Below are 21985 nucleotides of genomic sequence, written 5' to 3' on the forward strand. Positions count from 1 at the left end.
GAAACAAAGAGCATTTGCTGCTCCATCTGTGTTTCCATGTCCCATGCTGCATGGTTGGGTTACAGCCAGCTGCTGCCATTGCCAAGCAGTAACGCAATAGCACTGCTGCTTACTCTGCAAAGGAGCTGAAGATGGTAAGGCAGAAAAAATTAGGACAGGATGATTTTTTAAAAGCCCCATTGCAGAACACCTGGCTAGTTATACAAATTTACATCATGCCTGCTATAAAAAAAAGCCCCACAACAACCTCCTGATTGGTGCTTAAAAACATGTATTTTTACAAAAGGTCAAATATCTCCAACTATCTTTTTCCAGAGGACTGTCCTGGGCTGTTCAATATCATCAGTCGACTTCACAAAACGGACAGGATTAATGAAGAACAGGGATGTTTTTTTCTTTTCCTCACACTTGCTAAGACCATTTGATAGAGAGAACTGTCACAGCACACAATCCAAAGAACTTCAGCCAGCAATGCCTGCACCCAGATCAGCCTGGTTCCATTCAGTAAGGTCTTTGAGACACTGGATACAAGATGTCTGTGCTGGATTACTGGAGAATTCACTACATATGTCTGCCCAGCTCAAACCTCTAGCTCCCTGGTATGGAGTTACAGACGTGCTGGTTGGGAGGACCTTTGGTGGGCATTAGCCCAAACTCTTGCTTGAAATGAGACCATCACCAATACTAGATCAGGTAAACTATGGCTTTGTGTAGTCAAACTTTGAAAATCTGCAAGGACAGAGATCCCATCACCCATCTGAGTGAACTGTGCCCCTCAGTCAGCCCAGCACTTTATTGCGGCAAAGAGCTCCCCATGGTGAGCCCACATGTAAACACTCGTAGGAGTATCTGGGCAGTAGTTTGACCTATTGTTGGGGTTTTAGGAGTTCTCCTTCTGTTTTCTTTTTCTCCTAAAGGAATTTTCCCCATACATGTTGCCAGGGGGACAAATTACTGACCGCTTAAGAAAAACAAAAGACCTGGCTACAGAGGGAGGGGTCCAGCTGGCTACTCTCTTTCACCTGGGGTTTTCTCGTGTAGGGCAGGGGATACCACGAGATTTGAACTGGGAAAAAGGGTTGGGTACAGCCCCTGGCTGGCTGGTTTCTGTCGGCGTTTGGAGGGAGAGGAGGGCGGCCATCGTTGTGGACGGAATTCATCAGCGCTGCAGGCTTCCGCTTTCGGCTGCCTTCCTTCTACCATGAGTGGAGCTTGCTCGCTGGAGTGGCTGTTGCACTGGGACCCTAACACCCCACCTTACTAAAAGAGGGACTTTTTCACCATCTGCTCGGGTTCCTCAGGGAAAACCCTGGGATCCCAAGCCTGCCTTTCCCTGCCCTGCTGGCAGCTGGGCTGTGGCTGCCCTGCCCCCGCCGTTCCTTTGCAGTTGCTTTGAGCCTTCGCTATTCTGTAGCCTCACATGCCCTGCCTGCCGAGACCTCCCGGGGTTCCCGCTGCAGCTCCGGAGTTCGATACATCTCGTCTGCCACCCGGGATTTGTGCTCATCCCTGCTGTTCCAGCCTGCTGTTCCCGAGGGTCTGGCCGGACACCGGGATCGGCTGCCCAGCGGTTTGTGAAGCCTTTGTTCCATCCCTTCCCGGGATCCCAGGGCACCGGTGCCGCGTGCTCCCCGAGCTCGCTCCGGAGCGCCCCCTGCAGCCGCGGGGGAACCATCGCACCTGCCCTGCTCACCGGGAGCCGCCAGCGCCCCTGCCGGCTGCGAGCGGAACTGCACCCGAGGGGAAAGGGCCTGACAGCCGAGAAGGCTGGGACTGGGTTTGTGATTGTTTGCTCTTACTGCCATAGTTATTGTTGTTTGACTGGTTATACACATATAGATATACAATAGTAAAGAACTGTTATTCCTGTTCCTCATATCTTTGCCTGAAAGCCCCTTAATTTCAAAATTATAATAATTCAGAGGGAAGAGGGTTACATTTTCCATTTCAAGGGAGGCTCCTGCCTTTCTTGGCAGACACCTGTCTTTCAAACCAAGACACCTATTTAACACAGGGCATTCACAGAATGTTTTCTGGTATTATTGGCTCTCTCATCACAAGAGCACACAGAGCTGCTCCTGCTCCTGCCCCCCCCTTCCAGCCATGGGGGCTTGGGGTGCTGGAGGCAGGAGAGGATAACAGGTGAGCTGGAGATAAGGTGACAGCACAACAGTGCCATACTCACCATGCAAGAGGAGCAGAGAGTTTGGTGTCAGTAACCATGGTCAGCCAGGGTCAAGTGACTGCTGACCCAGTGAGTGGGCCTGGCACAAGCTGCTGTGGCGTATAGCTGAGGTGAGGTCAAGGCTGAGGACCTCAAATGCAGCTCAGGAGTAGCACAGGGAACCCACAGCAAAGCATCTCCCAACTCATCCTCCCACCATTGCTGGTGCCCTGGAAGGGGGATCCAAGGCTGTAGCTGCACTGGGGCAGTGCTGGCTGTAAGCCCAGTCACACAAAACTTGCCAACCATTTTAGGCATCTACTCCCAGTATCACCAGTCTCTCAACAAAGGGTTGTCATACCTGTCTCGAGCTGTTACTCCCCTCCTTACTGTACATGGAGACAGTTACTGTGGGTCTGGTGCTGGACTGCACTGGTTCCAAGCCGTGCAACCCAGTTTGTTAACAAAGGCAGAGCAAGGGCAGTGCCTGCTGACCCAAACCTCAAGGGCAATGTGCTGGCTGCGCTCACAGCCTGGGCTTTGCCTCAACTCTTAGCCTGTCACATACAAGCAGGACAGCAGCACTGCAATGCTAAGCTTTCCATAGCTTTAGCATCACTGGTTCTTCCACACCCCCACATGAGGAAGACCTCTCATGCCAGGACCTCCACCTGCCATTTCTTGACGTGGAGTGTGTGTCCAAGTATGAACACCAGATGAGCAGCTTTATGAAAGGGTGAACATTTCCAAATACAGTTATTCCACTTGGGAGCAGTATCTGAGGAACAATTTGAGCAGGATCTCAGGGAGCTGGCTCATTTTGCAGTTCTGCAGTGACAGTTATAGGAAATATCCTTCAGCCAAGAACAGGCAGCAACGAGATGATTTGGCCTGGAAACACTGATCATACATCTCTTGCCTCATCTTACAGTAGTCTGGTGTTCACAGCCTTACAAATCATGAAGGCTGTTTCTTCTTACATTAGCAAAAGAACCAGCGCCCTCTGTTTTCGGAGACACTGCAATGTCTTTGCCATGCTCTCAAGTCACTTCACATTCACCTCCTGCTGCCACTTTTGGTGTGTTGATAACAGGCCTCGTGACTGGTGGGCTTGATCTCCCAAGTATGTGTCACAGAGTGGCCCACCTGTATCTCTGGAGGAGAACCTCCTTGTGTTATCGCACCAGGTACCATTAGCAGAAGTTTTCCTCAGCCCCTGACTGCCTGAGCTGTGAAAGTCTCTGAAAAAGTTCCCACAAAAGAAGCTTTTCCTGTAGCTGCTTAGTTTTTCCCTTCTGGCATTACTCTCCCCCTCTGTGAGTCACTTCTGTGTTATTGGCACCTGTGTGCAAGTCACAGCCTCAGAGCTGTGTGTTGTGCCTGGTAATTGAACCCCATATCACCCAGCTTTCTTCTTCCAGCAGTGGGGATCTCTGCTCCCAAGAGTGTCCTTGATGTCAGCAGGTGTGTGACCCTCCTCCAGTGGGGAAGTTCTGCCTTCAAGGTGGTTTCCTTGCTCTGCATTTTGATGCCCTCCTGCTGTGTGACACTGTGCAGGTAAGCAGGGAGCTGCCAGCTCATGAGTCACACTGACCTGAGATGTCATGTCAACGTGTCCTTTGTGTCCTTGAGAGCCTCCACTTTGCCCGTTTTGGCCTGAAGAGAGAGAGGATCTCTTAGTGCAGAATAACATCCCAAGAGTTTCAGCTGCAGCAGCCAAGCGATCATGTTTAGGTTCTTCAGCAAGGCTGCCAGAGGTGTAGGTGGAAAACAGCCTACACATTATCATCAAACCGTGAAATATGCAAAGTAAAATGAGAATGTTGCAAAAACAATGAACACTTGTCTGGTCCCTCCTGCAGCCAACTTACCACTTACTGTGTGAGGTCACTCAATTTAGGGGGCTCTAAAGCTGGGTTTCTGAAACCTCCCATGTCCCCAGCATGTATTTTCAGCCTGTCCAAAGGCTCTTGCTAGCACAGAAATGATGATCAAGCTGTTAAAGTCCTTATACAGTAAGTCTGTATCTACAGGAGCCCTTGAGCAGAGACTATCAGGCTGCAATAAGCATTTCCCCAATATCGCTGTTTCCCTGAGGACAGGTGTAGCCTGTATTGGCAAAGGAAAGCAATATCTACACCTTCACAAGGAGAGATGCCAATTTAATCATGGTAGAGCTACACCAGCAAATTTTTGTTTTCAATGCAGACCTGGTTTAACTCCTCCTTTCCTTCCCTGCTAGCCTGTGCCTCAGTCCCTGATCTTTGCAGTCCCACAGAACTTAACTTCTCCTGCCTGCTTTCCTACAGCACCTCAGGCATCTCCAGCAGCTTTGCAGCCGCCCCTGTGGGGGCCCCACTTGCCACTGGCCTCCGGCTGCAGGGACATACTCTCCTCCCCACCCTGTAAGCACAGTGCAGCTGTGTGACCAGCCCACAAGAGTGGTGGCTGTGATCTCACTGTCTCTCTATTTGCTATTTAAAAATACAGTGGGACTTTCATGGGAATGTCTTCAGATTAAGTTACCCTCAAGTTCTCAATAGTGCCAAAATGCCATTTGCAAGTGAATGCAGTGCTGTTTTGGGTGGGACCCTGACCATTGGCTTGCCTGGGGTCATTAATAAACTGAATGGACTCATTTCTTACTGTAGCAGACATTTGCTACCTGGTGTGACATGGGCCACAAACCACTCTGTTAGTGGCAAAATCCACCAAATATCTGTCAAGTCTCACACCCCCAGTTGTAGGGTCTGACGAATCCAAGCAGCTCAACCCCCAGGATTTGCCTCCACATGGGATTGTTCCGATTCTGGAATAACAGAACCCCGTACAAAATTCCTTGGGAGCAGTGCCACATAGCAACAGTTACTGAGATAGCAGGAGCTCTTCTGTGCCACCACACCAAATGACATACTCTAAACCAGTGGCTGACGGAAGCTGATCTAGCAGGGCCGACCTTTAGTGCATGGCTTGTTTACTCAGACTGCTCATGCTGGCCAAGGAACAGGGCTCTACTTGCTCCTGAGGTCTCTGAACCTATGCTGTTTGTACGCCACTGGTGGATCTGTGCATGACCTGGAGACACACCTGATGTTCCTGCACAGCTTTGACCAGTCTACTATGTGCTCAGGATAGAGAAGAAACAGAAAGTACACAAAACCTGCTCAGATAAAATTGCTAGAGCAAAAAAGAGAACACATCTGGGCAAACCCAGAGCATGGCAGCCTTACAGCTCAGGCTGACCCAAAAATCTGTACTCTCCCACCTGAAAGCAGGGACAGCTCAGCATCCAGCATTGGCAAAGAAACTTTCCTCTCTCAGTGCTCCAGGCTGGTTCAAGTCCCCCCTGCCGCTTTCCATCCACGCTCTTGGAGGATATCGGGAGTGCCAGAGGGCAGAGCAGAACTAGTAAAGCCCCACATGCCCAGGGCAGCGGGAGGCAGCATCAGGGGAACACAGTTCACCGGGGCAGCTGCGATCCAGCGGCGAGCACAGGCCGCACCTGGGCCCCGCAACAACAGCGCTCCCAAAGGGTCCCCAAGGCGAGGGCAGGATGTGACCTGCCGGACTACGGTTTTCCTCACAAAACGGGTCACGACCGTTGACTGTTGCCATTGACCTGTAGCTTAAATAAGCCTTCAGCGGCTCCAAAACTGATGTCCCGGCTCCGCTTCCACTCTCCTTGTTTCCACCCCTCGGACCATGCCGGGGCTCCGCGACGCCAGGGCTCGGCAGACTCGGTCGGGTTCTGGAGCGACAGCGGCCGCCGCCAGGGGCTGCCCTCGACCCGCAGCTCCGCCACTCCTGCCGGCCTCGCCCGGCCCGGCCCGGCCCGGCCCACTCCGGCCCACTCCCCCCGCCCCGCCCCGCCCCGCCCCGCCCCGCCCCGCCCCGTCCCGGCACAGCAGCCCCCGGCAGAGGGACCCGGGGAGCGGCCGGGGGTCCCGGGCCGGGCCGCACCGCCCCCGGGCGGGGCCGAGATCGGGTTTCACATCCTGCCCCGCTCGCGGGCAGAGCGGCCATGGCGGAGAGGTGAGTGGGATTGTCGCGCACCTGTTGAGCGGCGGGAGAGGGGAGAGAGCATTGCCGCTCTCCGGGTCTGTGGGCCTGCGCCTGGACTGGGGCCGGGGCCGGGAGCCACCCCCGGCTCGGGTGGATGGGGCGGCGCAGGGCTGGGCAAGCCGAGGCGGCAGGTGAAAGGCAGCCGGGCCGGGCCGGGCCGAGCCGTGCCGTGCCGTGCCGGGCGGCCAGACTCGTGCGGGACGGTGGTCCCGGTCCGCCTCCCACCGCACCGGGCTGTCCGGGCGGGAGCTCCCTCTCGCACCGTTCCAACTCCCGCCGGGGCCGCTGCCTGGGGCCGGGACTGTGCTGTTTGCGGCCTCCGAGCGAGGCGGGCGGCCGTGAGCTCGGCTGAGCGGAGCCGGCCTGGCCCTGACTCGGAGTCCTCCCTCCTGCCTGGCCTCTGCGCCTCACCGGAGGCTGTGGCCAGACTCCGTCGGGTGCCCTCGCACCTCCGAAGACGGGCGGCTCGTCGGGAACGCACCATGGTTTTGTGCCTGTTCCAGCCCGGGTTCGCTGGCACTGGGCTGGGTGCCCCCGTAGCTTGCCCTCTCTCGCTTAAAAAAATAAACGCTTTTACAAAATGATAGTGCAAATACTATCGGGCGTGGCTGTTGCACTGTGACCAGGAGTGGGTTCTGTCCTTTCCTGGAAGAGGGTAGGGAGCCAGGATCACCTGTTGGCAGTGAAAATGGAGGGCCAGGTAGCCAGGCCAGTTTCCCAGGCTGCATCCGGCTTCCGACAAACGCAGGCGGATTTTACGGCTCCAATGAATAACCCCATTGAAGGAGAATTCCTCCAGGTCTCTCCGCGCCTGGGATCGCCGGCCAGAAGAGGTTTGAATTAAGTTTGGTTCTACCAGGAGGAAAGTGCAGAGCCTGGCAGAGGCACCGTCCTCCCTGTTGCCGATGCCAGTTTCTGTTGCGCTGGTCTGCCAGTGTGTTTTTCATCCTAGATTAAAAACTTGGCCGATTTAACATTCCTGCAGCGTGACTCTCCCCAGGGGTACCAGATTTCAGCTGGCTTCTCACGTTGTCGTTGTCTGGGTGAGAGCTGCGCTGGTGTTTTTCTCAGTGCCTCATTGATAATGCAAGGTGTTTGGAATAATTTTTTATTTCTCTTGCATTTGAAGTTGTTTTATTTCCTTTTCCTTCTGCGTTTCCTGCAGCAGACCATGGTTTGAGTTATCCTGTAAGGAGCATCTTGGGAAGGGATAGTGAATCCTGTTGAGGGTGGCCCTAGAATACCAGAATTCAGTCAGAGCAAAATGATTAGCACAGCAGCATTCTCTCATTTTGTCAGCAGCAGCAACTCACAGCAGTTGCTTCTGCCTCCCTGCTTGTGACAGCCAAGTCAGTGCTCAGAGATTGAAGTTGTAGGTTCCTAATTTTGGGGTAAACTGTAAAACCTGGCAAAATCCTGTAGATTTGAGGCTATCATTCCACTAGCTGGTGCAGAGGAGTATAGAGCTTCTTGTGCTGGATTTCACTGTGTTTTTCCTGTGTATCCCCTGCTGACTGTTTCTTTAGTACTTTTGAGTTTGGTTTGGTGAGACAACTCTTCCTATCAGTTGGATGGAGGCTATCTGGCATGATGCTGAGATCACAGCAGATTACAGGAATGCAGATTTAGAAGCCAGGATTTTGGTCAGATAGTTCTCATGCTGTCTGCATTCACAACAGGTTTGCCTAGCTGAAACAGATGTCTTGGCCTTAGCTAGGAGAACGTAAGCTACAGTGAGATCTCAGTCCATGGGTCTGGTGCATTTTGTAACAGAGAATTTTATGGTCATCCTTGTGATGCAAAAGGCTGCTTTCAGCCTGACCCTGACTGGATTTGTGGCAGAAGTCCTCATGAGAGACATGCACGTGTAATATGCCATGCAGAACAGGGCTCACCGAGCACTGCCCTGCTTTAGGGACACAAAAGGCAAATGCCTCCCATTCAACCGATTTACTTGATTTCTAGAAAAATGTAATGGGCTGTGGTGCAAAGATGAAAGGAGAGCCTGGGATTCCTGTAGTGAGCTGCCTACTGGATAAGAAAATCTTGTGGATTTCATTGTATTGGTGTCTGAGCTTTGAGGCATTTTTTGAATCCATTTTGCCATTCTTTTGGGGCTGCCTTCACAGGATTGGGGTAACTGCCTGCTGGCAACCAGGTAAAGTTTTATAGACCAGGAAACAAGGGGTTTTTTTTTTCCTCTTAGAGCCATGGAGGAAGAATTATTAGCATAGTTGAGGGACTGTTGAAAGAACTGTAAGATACACAGAATCAGCTTTAATGAAATTACTTCTGTAATTAAAGGTAACAAAGCATAAACAGTGGTAGGATTCTGACTTTTTGTCCCATGAGGGTAGGGTTTTTTTTTTTTGCAGGCACTGCCATTTAATAAATATTCATATTAATTAACCCTTTTTTTGAAGTAATATGTGTCATATCTGTATTTCCTGACAGGTAAATGCTTTAGTAACAGTACTACTTGGTTGCCATTTTATTTATGGAGAAGAAAGCTTTTCAGTTTGGACCTACTGTTTTAGCAGCATGGTTTTGGCTGTTTGAATTAAACAGCCTCCGGATGGGTGCAGAAGGAAATCTTCCAGCCTACCCAGAAATACTGGGGTTGCTGAAGTTGTGTTAGCTGGGTGGAAGGACTGGGAATGGTACTGAGTGTGCTTGTTCAGCAGGAAACCTGCTGTTCTGGCTGACTGTTTTAACTTAATACAAAATGTAAGGGATTCATCAGGTTTTTTGTGATTACAATGAGAACTCTTAATTTTATTATTTAATCTTGAGTTATTTTAGTATAGCTTGATGGTTTTAGTTAATTCAGATTAATTCAGGCTTTAGTTTGTGTTTGCATGAATACCAGTTTCCATGATTTTTAGAAACTTTAGTTTAGGAATGAGTGAAAACTTTGACACTTCGTCAGCCTGCCCTGGAGCTGCTGATGGGCTCTGTGTGTCTGAACTCAGCCGTGGCTTTGTAGCAGAGGGGTCTTCTGGTTTTGGCAGGGCATCCAAGCCTCTCACTGTTGTGCAGGGCAGAGCTCTCCACATCCTCTGAAGTGGGCCCATGTGTCTTGTTCTAGTTTACCCTCTTCTTAGTTGGCTTAAATAAGGCCATGAATAAACATCCTCTCTGTAGCTTGCTGTGACTGCATGACAAGCCCATATCCCCCCCCAGCAGGTTGTCCCACTCTGGTCTGCTGAATGAGCTTTTTCCTGGATGGGCATTGTGGTAGTTCACTTGGCAGTAAATGAACTGGGATAGCAAAGGTCTCTGTTAGCTCTGTAAAATCAGTGGGAATAAGTGCACTTAGGGAGAGGTTATCAGCAAGCCTGACCTCTGCCATACGCTCCTGTCATCCCCACTTCTCTAAACATGCTGCTGAGCTGGTGAGCTTACCAGGGCAGTTTCCTTGGGATGAAATGGTTTAGGGATGACTGGCTTTAAGTGAACCCAGGAGTTTGTTTTCCTCCAGTAGCTCTTCTGGCAGAAGTGGAAGAGGGGCTGTGGAGGACAAGGTAGTTGTCCTGTCTACCATCACTGCCAAAACCTTTCTAAGCTGCTTCCATCAGGAGGCCCAGCATGGCCCAGAGCTAGCTCCTAAGGGGCAGTCAAGCCTTCCAGTGTTTGACTATGCAGATAAAGCCTGGTCTTTGGGAAACGCCTTCAGAGACATCAGAGTCTTCTGATGGAAACTAATCAGAAATTCAAAGCAAAGAAGGAGTGTTTCCTCCTACCTAAAGTCTCCTTTTCCAGTGTTTCTATTCCTGTTGTAGTCCCCAAATGGCTTTCTCAGTGGATGATGCAATTAGGAAGAGATGCTTGCAAGCTTTCAGCAAATAGATAGGTCAGAATTTGAAATGTTCCATTTAGGCTCCATCAGTCCTTCCTAGGTGGAGTGCAATTATTTGTGCCTTGTTGTGACATGTTACGCTTGTGTTTCTATAAAAAGTCCCCCAGGCAGATTCAAATAGTTCATGAAGTGCCTCTTATTTGTCATAAAAATAAATTCTGGATCAGGCACTGGGATTTGGTTTTAGCTGGATTCATAGAAGGTTTCTGAGTTCTGCTGTCATTACTTACATATTTGATGTTAATTCCTGCCTTTGCCAAGGAAGGCTGTTCCCTTGTAGGAAAGACAGCTTTAATGAGCAAACAATTTCTTGTCCTTTTTAGTAGCTCAGTCGTGAGTATCCATTGAAGCAAGCTGTCTGTTGGATGGGTTTTATGCTTTTCATGAGGAAGAGTAATCCTCTGCTTTGGACAGTTTCTTAAAGCAGTCAGTTCTTGGAGTGGCAGGAGAGTATTAACTAGAGCAGCAGCTGTGAGGTCCATCTGGCTCATACATCTGGAAGAGACACTGTAGGTCAAGAGAAGATTCTTTTGCACTTAGTCTTTGTCTCATGGGATAACGGAAATACCATTATTTGGTATATATTCTCTCATCCTAGTTACTGTTCCAAGGGTTTGAGGTTACTGCTCTAAGGATTAAGTGATTTATATTTCCAGTTGAGTGTAGCCCAGTAAATTTCAGTGTAGCTGGTGTCAACTATCTTCCAGCTACTCTCCCAAGCTTTTTTATTTGTGTGTTGTCAGCTGCCATTTTTTTGGTTATGCAGCACACACAGCCAAGAGATATTTGGAAAACTTAAAATGAGGATGCTGGAAGTCCAGATTGTTTGCTTGCAGCGAAGCATGGGAGAGGGAAAGGACTCTGTGATTCCAAGGGGAATGTTGGCATGGCTTGTGTAGCAGCTCAAGGAGACATGGCCTCCCCGTGTTACATGCTTCAGGCAAAAAGAAGGGGCTTGAGTTGGACAATATCAGCTTTAGAAAATTTCTCTTGAAAAAAAACCACACTGAAAGACAAAAGTGCTGGAGATGCTGAGTTTATTTTTTTTTCAGGCTCGTTTGTCTCTTTGTACTTTAGGTCTTGTATGAAATTCCAGCAAGGGCTCCATGCTACAGAACGCTGGAACTTCTGAAATAAAGAGGTCTTAATAAAATTGTTTGCTGACATCTTCATCAACCATCAGAGGCAAATAGAAATCTGATTCTACAAGGAGGGTGTATTTTCCTACCCCTCTTGTATTCTGCTTGCGCTCAGCTCCCTGAGCCAAGCTCTTGCTGCACTTCCTCAGTGGCAAGTGCTCCAACATGGGATGAAGTGAAGATGAACAGGGAGCACCCTGTACTCCCCAGACTTGCTGTGTCTTCCTGTCTCAACTTGAAGCAGAGCAGTCCTGGGCATCTCTAAACCAGCCTTTTTCTTAGCTGCAGGGTTTATGATCTACCAAAACCAAACAAGCCAAGCAGGAAGGGTCCCCCAAACACAAACCTGTGCTGGGTTCACCTGTGTGTGTAACTTCGCAGCTGTGGGACACTGCCATAAAGCACTTTGCTTTGACAGATGGGGCTGTTTCCAACTTGGGCAAACAAGGTTGCTGGTTTTTGCCTGGAAACCTGTTACAGAGGCAGCAAAGACTCAACATAGTGGGATTTTGTGTCATCATGGACTTGTGGGCCAGGGCCAGGTGCTCTGTAGCAGGGATAGCCTCTGTGTTCTGTAGGTCTGGTTTTTTCTGTTTGCTTTTGCTTATGTCATTCATCTGGGAAAAAATAAACAAAGAGGCTTACCGTCTCCATCACTAGTGATACCAAGAAAATCCCTGCACAATGCTGCCTGATGAGCTGAGACTGAGCTCAGCAAATCCCCTTTTAACCACACAGAGTTCAGCTGTCTTGGGTTTTTCTGACTCTGAGGCAGTGTGATGTGTTGTGTACAGGCAGCCAGGGCTCAGGTTAGAAGGATGAATTGGTGTAAAATATTTTCAGGCACAAAGGAAAGTCAGAGAAAAAGTTACAGGAGACTTTATAGCTGAATAATTAAATACAGGCCCAGGGAATGCAGTGGGTGAGCTGTGCTGTGTAGCCTTGCCTGGAAAGGTTCCTCTGCGCTGGCTGGTGTGGCTGACTCACATTGTTGGAACCCCAACCTGCCCACTGGTCCTAGCCAGCTCAACTGCTCCAGCACCTACTTTTCACCCCCCTGCCAATCTGCTGGTGCAGTTGTACTCCGCCACAAAGTCTTATCTGCTCTGGGCTTGTCCCCTGTATGCTGTTGGTGCCATGTGGGAAATAGTGCCGGGTTGTTTCCAGACATGGAGTGAACTGTAGGTGGTCACACTGTGATCCAGGCACTGAGTCTTCTTCCTTCTAGGTGTTTAAACAGTAACCTAAGGTTCAGCTGTTAGTTTCGACATGGTCACTTTGTTATAAAATGGTAAATGTTGTATTTGGTCCTCTTCTGGTCCTGCATCCATTTCTTCCTTATGTACATTGTAGTTCTTTGATAGTTCTTTGATAGCTGGAGCTATCCAGCTGTGTGTCAACCACATTGTTTAGCTCTTCTTGGCTCCCTAGAGCCAATAGTTATGTTTGGGATTTTTTTATTAGCTCTTCCAAGCATTGCTCTAAGCTAGGGTGAGAGGAGAAGCTCCAAGTGTTTTTATGAATTCTTGATCATCACCAATCAACATGAAGTGAAGCAAAGAGAGATGGTGAAATGGCTGTGAGCTGAGGTGCAGAGCCTGGAGTGCAACTGGCATGAGGAGCATTTAATGCAGGCCTGAGGGCAGATGCTTAGCACATCATAATGTGGAGGTATATTATCTTAGCAATTTATACCCTTGTAATACAGTGAATAGTCTGGCTGAGATATGCCTGAGTTGTATTTAATCAACCCAGCAAAATGAGTGGGAAGCAAGTAGCATTGGGGCTTAGAGGACAACTTTGTGCTTGGGTTGGTGCTGCCCTTGGGTTTTCATCTGCAGTCCTGAGTTAGAGTACAAATGGCCGAAGAGTTGCAGTTTTGGCTTGGAAACACCTCAGAGAGCTTGCCCCTGAAATAAGCTACTCTAATTTTCATTAAATTAATTTTAAATTCACTGAAGATAAGGGTGAAAAGCAAATATGCTCCTTTCTGTACAGAGGATTTAGAAGCTGCTGAGGAAATGCCTGGTGGTAGTATGACAACCCAGCCTAAATTCACTAAAGCTGTTATTTGAAATTAGTCTAAGACACAGGTTTAAGGTTCTGGAGACTTCCAAATTAGAAGTCTGTTTTGGGATGGCAATAAGCATAAAAAATAAGAAAAACAGTGATGATCTGGAGGTGAAGCTGTTCACTGCCACCTTTTTTTTTTTTTTTTTTTCTGGCTCTGAGTCCTGTCACCAGAGTGGTTGAGTTCACTAAAGCAAGAGAAAACCATCTGCTTTTAGTTAGCAGGCTGAATTATCTCTGTGAGGGATTTGAGGAGCTCTGCTGTCCTCATATGAAGAGTGCTGGGGATGGGGAAAGAGTGGGAGGGGGTCATAGACAATTACTGAATTTGCAGTACATCATTGAATCATCCACTCTGATTTTAGTGTGCCATGATGTTATCATCCTGTTCCCTCTCCCATGGTCTGTTGAGCCAGCTTTGAATGTGATGCTGTTGAAGTGACTTTGGCCTTGAATTCCAAATGTCACTACAAGAGGGAGGCTGGCAGAGAGATACTGTGGGCAGAGCTTCCTTTAGTGGGGGCACTTCTTTGGGTTGATCTTGTTCTTGAAACAGGGAAGGCTGTATGAGTCTGGCAGTCAGGGCCATGTCAGTGATTTCAGCCTCTCTGGCTCCCCATAACTCTTCCCCAGGAAGGTGGCCTCTCGATGTGCAATGGCAGCTCCCCATCAGCCATTCAGTGCTCTAACAGCTGAGCATTTGCGTGCTTAAACTTTATTTGGTCTTGGAGGGATGAAATCACTCACTATTTTCACGATTTAGCTGCTTTTGAGCTGTGGGAGCTGTCTGTGCATGGGGGAGAAGCTTCTTGGTAACCTGTTGTTCGGTGAAGTTGTGCTGGCTACAGGGAAGTTCCACCTTGGGCTGCTTTGTCCACCCCGCTCTCCCTGGAGCAGGAAGCAAAGTCTTCAGATGGGAAAGAGTGAACAGCATGGTGATCACCAAATGGTTTAGTGAAACAACCCAGAGTTCAGCTCTACATGTAAAAATGAACATCTTCCAGTAGTTGTTGTGCCCACCCCTGCCTGGCCTGGATGGCTCGGGTAGTGAGCTGAGCTCGAAAGGTGTTGATTTTGACCTGCAGTGGAGTCTCTTTGGGGAAGAGCACAGTTTCCTATTTTAGAGTGTCTCCTGATACAACGTACATCTTGTACTCTGGATGTGAAATAAAATAGCCACTGCAGCTGGCCCAGACAGCTCTATTACCCTGGTCTTGCCAGGGCACGTGGCACCAACTCCAAAGTAGAGTTGGGCCTCCAGGAACGGCACGTGGTGAGCCCTTGGCACAAGCAGAGGAGGGCATGCAGTTAATTCCTATTGCATTGCTCAAGCCTCTGCTGTTCACAACAGCAGCCATTTCTTCAAGCAAGAGCATGTGGGTGGTCAGAGAACAGACAAATTTGTCATAGAACTGCCAGCAGTGCAGCTTTCTTGTCTTTTGAATTCCAGCTGGACCTGGTGTAAAGCAGTTTCATGGACTGCAGAGATTTGAGGGACTTTACATGAATTAACAGTATTCTCCAGAAATTACCATTTTGGGTTTGTTTCTTATGGTAGGACCTTGTACTGCTTTGCGTATAGGTGTACAGCTGTAAACCCTCCTGAATGGTGCGGCTGTTTGCCTGGGAAAGGCATTAAGAGCTTTAACGGTGGGGTGTGTCTGTGCTGTAGAGCTTGGACTGCTCTGTTGGTCCTCTGGGAAGTGCAGCCTGTCATTAGGACAGGCGGTCTGTGGGCCCATGAACAGAAAGCAGTATCTGTGTGGCTGACTCTGAAAACTGGGTGCTGCTGAAGGCGGCATTCAGCCAGCCCCTTCTTGGGTGCAGCTCTGTCATAGCAGAGCTCTCTGTGCTGCTCAAGAGGCAGGACAGTGTCGGCTTCATCTTTCAACTTTACACCGGCTAAGCTGTGAGAGAAGATGAGAAAAGGAATGAATAGCTGGGAGGTGCAATCCTCATTTTTACTGTGCTTCAGGCAAGAATTGATCCATGATGTTTTTATTTTTTAGATTAAAACCTGTTGCTGACTAAACCTGTTTTGCAGTTTGCTAGCTATTAGGCCCAGCCTCTTGTCTCTTGCATGTCTCCTGCCAAGGTCCTGCTGGCCTCAACCTTGGCTAGAGCTCTGTGCTCAGTAGTGCTGAAGATTAACAAGGGAGAAAGCCTAAGCTGTGGCAGTTCCTGGGAAGGGAAATGCTGTTGCAGGGTGCTGCTCTCCTGGAATCTTGGCTGCCCTTTGATATCATCCTGTACTCCTCCCAGGAAGGAGGAGCCTTGACTCCTCTACCTCTCACCTGGTGGCTGCCTCAGGAGGTGCTTTGGTTGTGTAGCATGTTTCCAGCTGGAAAAACATCTAGTTTTGTGCATCTAGAAACTGTGAACATGCAGTTACCTGTGAAAACTCAGTACATATGTGCTGAATAGCTATGATAATGCTAAGCCTGGGGTTATAATGGGATCCTTATGACTGGCAGCATAAAAATAAAATTAATGAGACCTGTCTGACTGGCCACAGAGCTGGTGTTTGTTCCCAAGTCTGCTAAAAAGGGGCTGTCTGCTGTCTTGTAAGAGCCCTAAGATTGTTCCTTGGCTAAAGAGGAGCTGATGGGAACAGAGGTGGCATGGAAATCATTTAGTGATGACATTACCAGCTCAGAAAGATTGGATAGCTCCAACAAGAATAGATCAGACTTTTTTTGTTTGGCCTTTTAAAGAAAGATGCAAAAAAAAGGGAAATGTGCAGAGGAAAGAAGGATAGTGGAATGAGAAGGAGGTTTACCAAAAAGGGGAAGCTGTATCCAAGCAGGAAGACAAAACCCTATCTATTTCAGCAGATTACATGTAAAATTAAAATAAGGCAGGCCAGATTAAGACTTTTGAAGAGTGAATTTGCCAAATATGATTAACTTTCAAATGCATCAGAAGCCTTTCAGAAACTGGCAGGAGAAGAGATCAAAGTGTGAGAGGCACAGAACATAAAGCTATCACAAAAAAATCTAAACCATTTTTGGCCATCTTGACTCGTGTGGAGGAGCTTTGCAAACTACAAGCTTGCTACAGAAGAGCTGTCTGAGACGTTGTCTTGTATCGAACATCAGTAGAAATAGCTTTAGAGCAAATAGAGGAACTGATAAGAAACTAAGGAACAGATAGCATGTACTCAAGAGTGCCAAAGGATCTTAAATCTGAAATTGCTGAGATAGTTTCGTGTGTATCCTGCTGCTAAAGTGCCCTTGGTATCACATTAATTGGTGGTGGCAAATGCAATGGCATTTTTAAAAGTGGAGAGTCTTGAGGAAATTGGGGAAGTGGCTCAGTATTTGTTCGGGTGTGCTGCTAGGGAAGGGCTGTGGAGAGTATTCAGGGTTCCATGGACTGTTGGGTCTGACCCCTGCACCTAAGTCTCTGCAATGAAGAACCAGTTTGCTGAAGGCATGGCCAAGCTTGGAGCAGTGTTAGCAGGGCTGTTGTAAAGGCAAGCCCTGCCTCTGCCCCACAGATCTGCTGGAGGTCGATGAGCATGCTGGGAGCAGGACCACTAGGCTTCATGAATCTCTGTTTTCAGACAGTCTTTGGCAAGTTTCTCTGCCAAAGACTTTTAGGAGAGAGTCACCGTGGGCATGGAGGAAGGGTCTTGTTAAGGACTGAGAGCTGGTGAAAGCACAGACTGCAAAGGGTAGGGCTTGCTGGTCATTTTTCAGCCTGGGAAAGAGGCAGCAGCAAGGCCGGAGAAACTGGTGCTGGGAGTGTTTTGCATCTTATGGGTAACCTCAGGTACAGAGGGGTGCAGTGACATTCCCAGGTTTGCAGAGTGGAGTGAATAGCTCACTGAAGGTGAGGAAATCTGTAAGGACCTCACAGAACCAAGCAAGTGGACCAATATGTGACAGATAAGTGTCAGTGTAGGAAAATGTGGTGAACTGGGAAAAATTACCTGTCCTGGGCCTGTTTGATACTCAGTCTGGACCTAGTGGTTATAGCTTGAGAAGAAGCTTGGAGTCATTGACAGTTCTCTGAAATCATCAGTTCTGTCTGTGATATTAGCCAAAGAAACCAATCAGTTTTGGACACCATCAGCAAGGGAGTTAATAACAAAGCAGAGGACATAATTTTGACCCTCTCCAACACTTTGTTCATGTCTTGGAGGCTGCATGCTGTTCTGATTTCTGCATTGTGAGAAGGACACTGGTGTTAGAGAGACTTCAGTGAAGATGATTAAAACTACTAAGGGACACAGCAGCTGCCTTATGAGGAGAGAGCACAAAAAATTTGTGACTCCTTGGTTTAGAAAAGTCTTGCAGAGCATATGATCAAGGTATGCAAAGTCATGGAGGTAATAGAATCATAGAATGGTTTGGATTGGAAAGGACATTAAAGATCATCTAGTTTGAACCCCCTGTCATGGGCAGGGAGACCTTTCACTAGGCCAGGTTGCTCAGAGTTCCATCCAGTCTGGCCTTGAACGCTTCCAAGGAAGGGGCAGCCACAACTACTCTGGTCAAACCCATTCCAGTGCCTCACCACCCTCAGAGCAAAGAATTTCCTCCTAATATCTAATTGAGACCTAGTCTCAGTTTGAATCGATTCCTCTTTGTCCTGTCACTACATGCTCTTGTAAAAAGTCCCTCTCCATTTTTCTTGTAAGCCCCCTTTAGGAACTGGAAGGCTGCAGTTATGTCACCCCTAAGCCTCCTCTTTTCCAGGCTGAACAAACCCGATTCTCTCAGCCTTTCCTCATAAGAGAGGTGCTCCATCCCCCTGATCAACTTGGTGGCCTCCTCTGGACTGGCTCCAACAGGTCCATGTCTGTCTGGTGCTGAGGACTCCAGAGCTGGATGCAGCACTGCAGGTGGGGCCTCACCTGAGGGGAGTAGAGGGGCAGAATCCCCTCCCTTGACCTGCTGCCCACACTTCTTTTGATGCAGCCAGGACATGGTTGGTTTCTGGGTGCCAGCGCACACGGCCGGGTGTGTGCAGCCTCTCATCCACCAGCACCCCCAAAATCCTTCTCAGCAGGGCTGCTCTCGATCTGTTCCTGCCCCAGTGGGGATCGATACTGGGACTGATACCCAACCCAGGTGCCACACCAGCATCTGGCCTTGTTAAACCTCCTGAGGTTGCCGTGGGCCACTTCTCAAGCTTGTCCAGGTCCCTGTGGATGGCCCTGTCCTTCAGGTGTGTCATCTGCAAACCTGCTGAGGGTACACTTGTTCTCGTCATGTATTAATGAAGATCTTAAATAACACTGGTCCCAATATGGACCCCAGAGGGACCCCACTTGTCACTGATGTCCATTGGGACTCTGAGCCATCGAGCACTACCCTCTGGATGTGACTGTCCAACCGCTTTCTTATCCATCTATCGTGGTTTGGCACTGGCCCAACACCAGGCACCCACAAGAGCTGCTCGCTCACCCTTCTCTGCCGCAGCTGGGCAGAGGAGGGAAAAGGAAAAAAAAAATTACCCAAGGCTTCATGAGCAAGATAAGGACCGGGAGAATAAAACACTTCAAGGGTGAAACAGGTTCAACTTAAGTTGCAAAGTGAATTTATTACTAACAGAGTCAGAGGAGGATAATGAGAAGTAAAATAAGCCCTCAGAACACCTTCCACCCCCCAGCCCCTCCCTCCTTCCCACTAACAGTGCAGGGAGACAGGGCATGGGGGTTTGGTCAGTCCATCACTGAGATTTCCTTCCGCTGGTCCAGGAGAGGAGTCCTTCCCCTGTGCGGCCGGGGGCTCCCTCCCACGGGAGACAGTTCTCCGTGACCTTCCCCGGCGTGGGTCCACTCTCACGAGCAGCAGTCCTCCCAAAACTGCTGCACTGTCAGTCCCTCCCATGGGCACACAGTCCTCCCAAAACTGCTGCACTGTGGGTCTCTCTTTCCACGGGCTGCAGTCCTCCAAGGCCAGGCTGCTCCAGCCTGGAAGCAGGGCCCTCTCTCTCCACCGGGACTCCCACTGGATCACAGCCTCCTCCAGGCATCCACCCGTTCTGGCACGGGCACCTCCCCCAGGGGCTGCGGGTGGATCTCTGCACCCCCCGTGGATCCCCAGGGGCTGCAGGGGCACGGCTGCTTCACCGTGGTCTTCACCATGGCCTGCAGAGGAATCTCGGCCGCGGTGCCTGGAGCACCTCCTCCCCCTCCTTCTTCCCTGCCCTTGATGTCTCCCTGTTGTTTCTCTCACATGTGCTCACTTCCTCCTCTTCTCTAGCTGCAATTAAAACTGTGCATGCCCCACTTTGTTTTGATTTCTTCTGAAATCTGTTATCACAGAGGTGTTACATCATCCCTAATTGGCCCAGCCTTGGCCAGCAGCATGTCCATCTTCAGAGCCACCAGCCATTGGCTCTGCTGGACATGGTGGGAAGCTTCCAGCAGCTTCCTTACAGGAGCCATCTTTGTGGCCCCCCTGCTACCTAATGCCAGCCTGTGCCAAACCAATACACCATCTAACAGTCCACTCATCCAATCCATCTCTCTCTGATTTAGAGAGAAGGATGTTGTGGGGGTCTGTTTCAAAAGGCTTTACAGAAGTCCAGATAAAGGACATCTGTCTCCCCCCCTTGTGTAAGGAGCTGTGCCATTGTACAAGGCCACTGGCTTGGTCAGGGAGGACTTGCCCTTGATGAAGCCATGCTGGCTGTCCTGAATCACCTCCATGTCCTTAGCAGAGCTTCCAGGAGGGTCTGTCCCATGGTCTTCCCAGGCACAGGGGTGAGGCTGACAGGCCGGTAGTTCCCAGGGTCCTCCTTTCTACGCTTTTAAAAGACGGGGACAGTGTTTCCCCTTTTTATGATTAAGTTGGATTTTTTCTACCACGTCTTGTGTGGCCCTAGAATTTTGGGCACTTGGTGAAACCTAAAGGAGATTGGTTTATAGCAGATAGGAGGAAGGCCATTTATTTTACACAATCTGTGATTAACTTCTGGTTTCAGTGTTCTGGGGGGTTGTGGATGCAAAAGGCATCATCATGTTAAAAAACGTTTGGGTAAATTTATGGACAGCCAGTCTGAGATAGTTACTAGGAAGAACAGCCAGCCATGTGCCTTTAGCATCTGTAATACGTGTGTGGATTCTTGAGGAATGAGGGACAAGATGGAGAAAGGGCATGACCAGGCTTACGTGTTTTGCTTAACAAACCTCCTTGAGTGTCTCTCCTGTAGGCAGAATGGAGGGGGCACTTGGTTTTTCCAAAGGTGCATGTCTTATGCTTTTCAAAGTTTCCAGAAACCAGCATTAAGTGGGAACATAAATAGGTGTGATGTGTTGGGGAAGAGCCAATATGGCTTTTGTGGACCAAAACTGAGCTATGTGACTCCACTGGTACTTGGAAGGTGTTTCTGAGTACATGGCAGGGGTGATCAAGTGGAGTGGTCTAGTGGACCTCACTGAAAGGTTTTGGCACAGGCTATCAAGGAAAAGTCCATCATGGGATGCATGGGTGAATAAATGATTATTAGGCTGCAAAGATGAGGAGTAGATGGTCAGACTTTACAGAGGAGGGAAGTCCTCGGGGAGCTGGGGTGGGATCTCTGCTGCTCACAGTGTTTGTACCTGATCTAGAAATGGGGATGAAAGTGGTGGCTGGGGAAGAGCAAATGAGGGAAGAAATCCTGAGCACTGAAATTCAGGAATGAATTGAGGGTAACAGGTGGTCCTGGAAAGTGTCAGCACCCTGTGCTTGGTGCTCAGCAGTGCTGCAGGAAGGGAAGTGGAGGCTGGAAACAGCAAAGAGGGAAGCAAAGGACAGAACAGTTCACAACATCATTGTGGTCTGCTGCCAGGTTGGATATTGAATGTCGGGTCACCCCATCTTTGAAGAGGCCTTGCTTTAAGTGCCTCTACAATTTTTTGCTCTTTTTTTTTTTATCAGTGGCAAATACTATGTACTGGGTACATAGTATTTGGCAGATGAAGACTGTCTAGGTGGATATTGAATAAAAAGCAAAGTTGAATGTGGTCCAGGTTTCTGCCCCAATCCATCAGCCATGCCACTGCAGAAGGACAGAGAGTGGTGCCTGCTTTGATGTCTTCCTGGATTTGTCTCTTTTTTGCTATCTTCCTTGCCACTGCTGAAAGTGAAAAGCTCAGTTTTGGATTGAACACAAGCTAATAAATGTGTGTGGTTTTGGTGGGAGAAAACAAAAGGAACTTGTTTTGGGCACCAAATCAAAAAGTGTATTGTTCTCGCCCCACTGTTCACTGTTACCATGTATAGCAATTACTGCCATGGCAACACATATTTTCATGAACCAGCCAAGATCTTCCAGAGCTGCAACATAACTTCTGATACTTGCTCATTGTGATGCTATTAATAACTGTGTTTCCCCCCATCATAGCCAGGAAGCTCCTTCTTCCTCATGTACCAAGTGCAAGGAATAAGCTCATTTTAAATCAATGTGGGGAGAAGTGACACTGCGGATTTCCTGGATTTTTTTTGTTCTGGAGATCCTGTCTAGTGCTGCCAGCTCTGCAGCCACCTCCTGAGCTGAGATGTCTCTTTTGTGCCATTTATAAGTCTCAATTTTCTTTTTAATTCCTTTTCTCTTTTTTTTGTCCCTTTCTCCCCCTTCTTTTAAACCAGGACAAACAGATGACACATATTTACTCCTCCAGCTATGCAAAGTAGCTTAAGTGTTTGCTTCAGTCTGACTTGGTCAAGGGGAGAACCTGGCGCAAATTAAACA

At 48.9% G+C, this 21985-nt stretch overlaps 1 protein-coding gene across 1 annotated transcript in view; it reads left to right on the forward strand.

The window, feature by feature from the left end:
• The first annotated feature begins 6066 nt into the window (after positions 1 to 6066).
• The window catches only part of LOC116452347 (rho GTPase-activating protein 39-like), a 58522-nt gene continuing 42603 nt past the window's right edge, over positions 6067 to 21985 (forward strand). Inside the window, exon 1 of the mRNA XM_032126738.1 lies at positions 6067 to 6196. Coding sequence (XP_031982629.1) covers positions 6186 to 6196 — 11 coding nt within the window. The 5' untranslated portion in view covers positions 6067 to 6185. The remainder of the gene's footprint in view (positions 6197 to 21985) is intronic.

This window comes from Corvus moneduloides, chromosome 17 (assembly GCF_009650955.1).
Source record: "Corvus moneduloides isolate bCorMon1 chromosome 17, bCorMon1.pri, whole genome shotgun sequence".
NCBI lineage: Eukaryota > Metazoa > Chordata > Aves > Passeriformes > Corvidae > Corvus > Corvus moneduloides.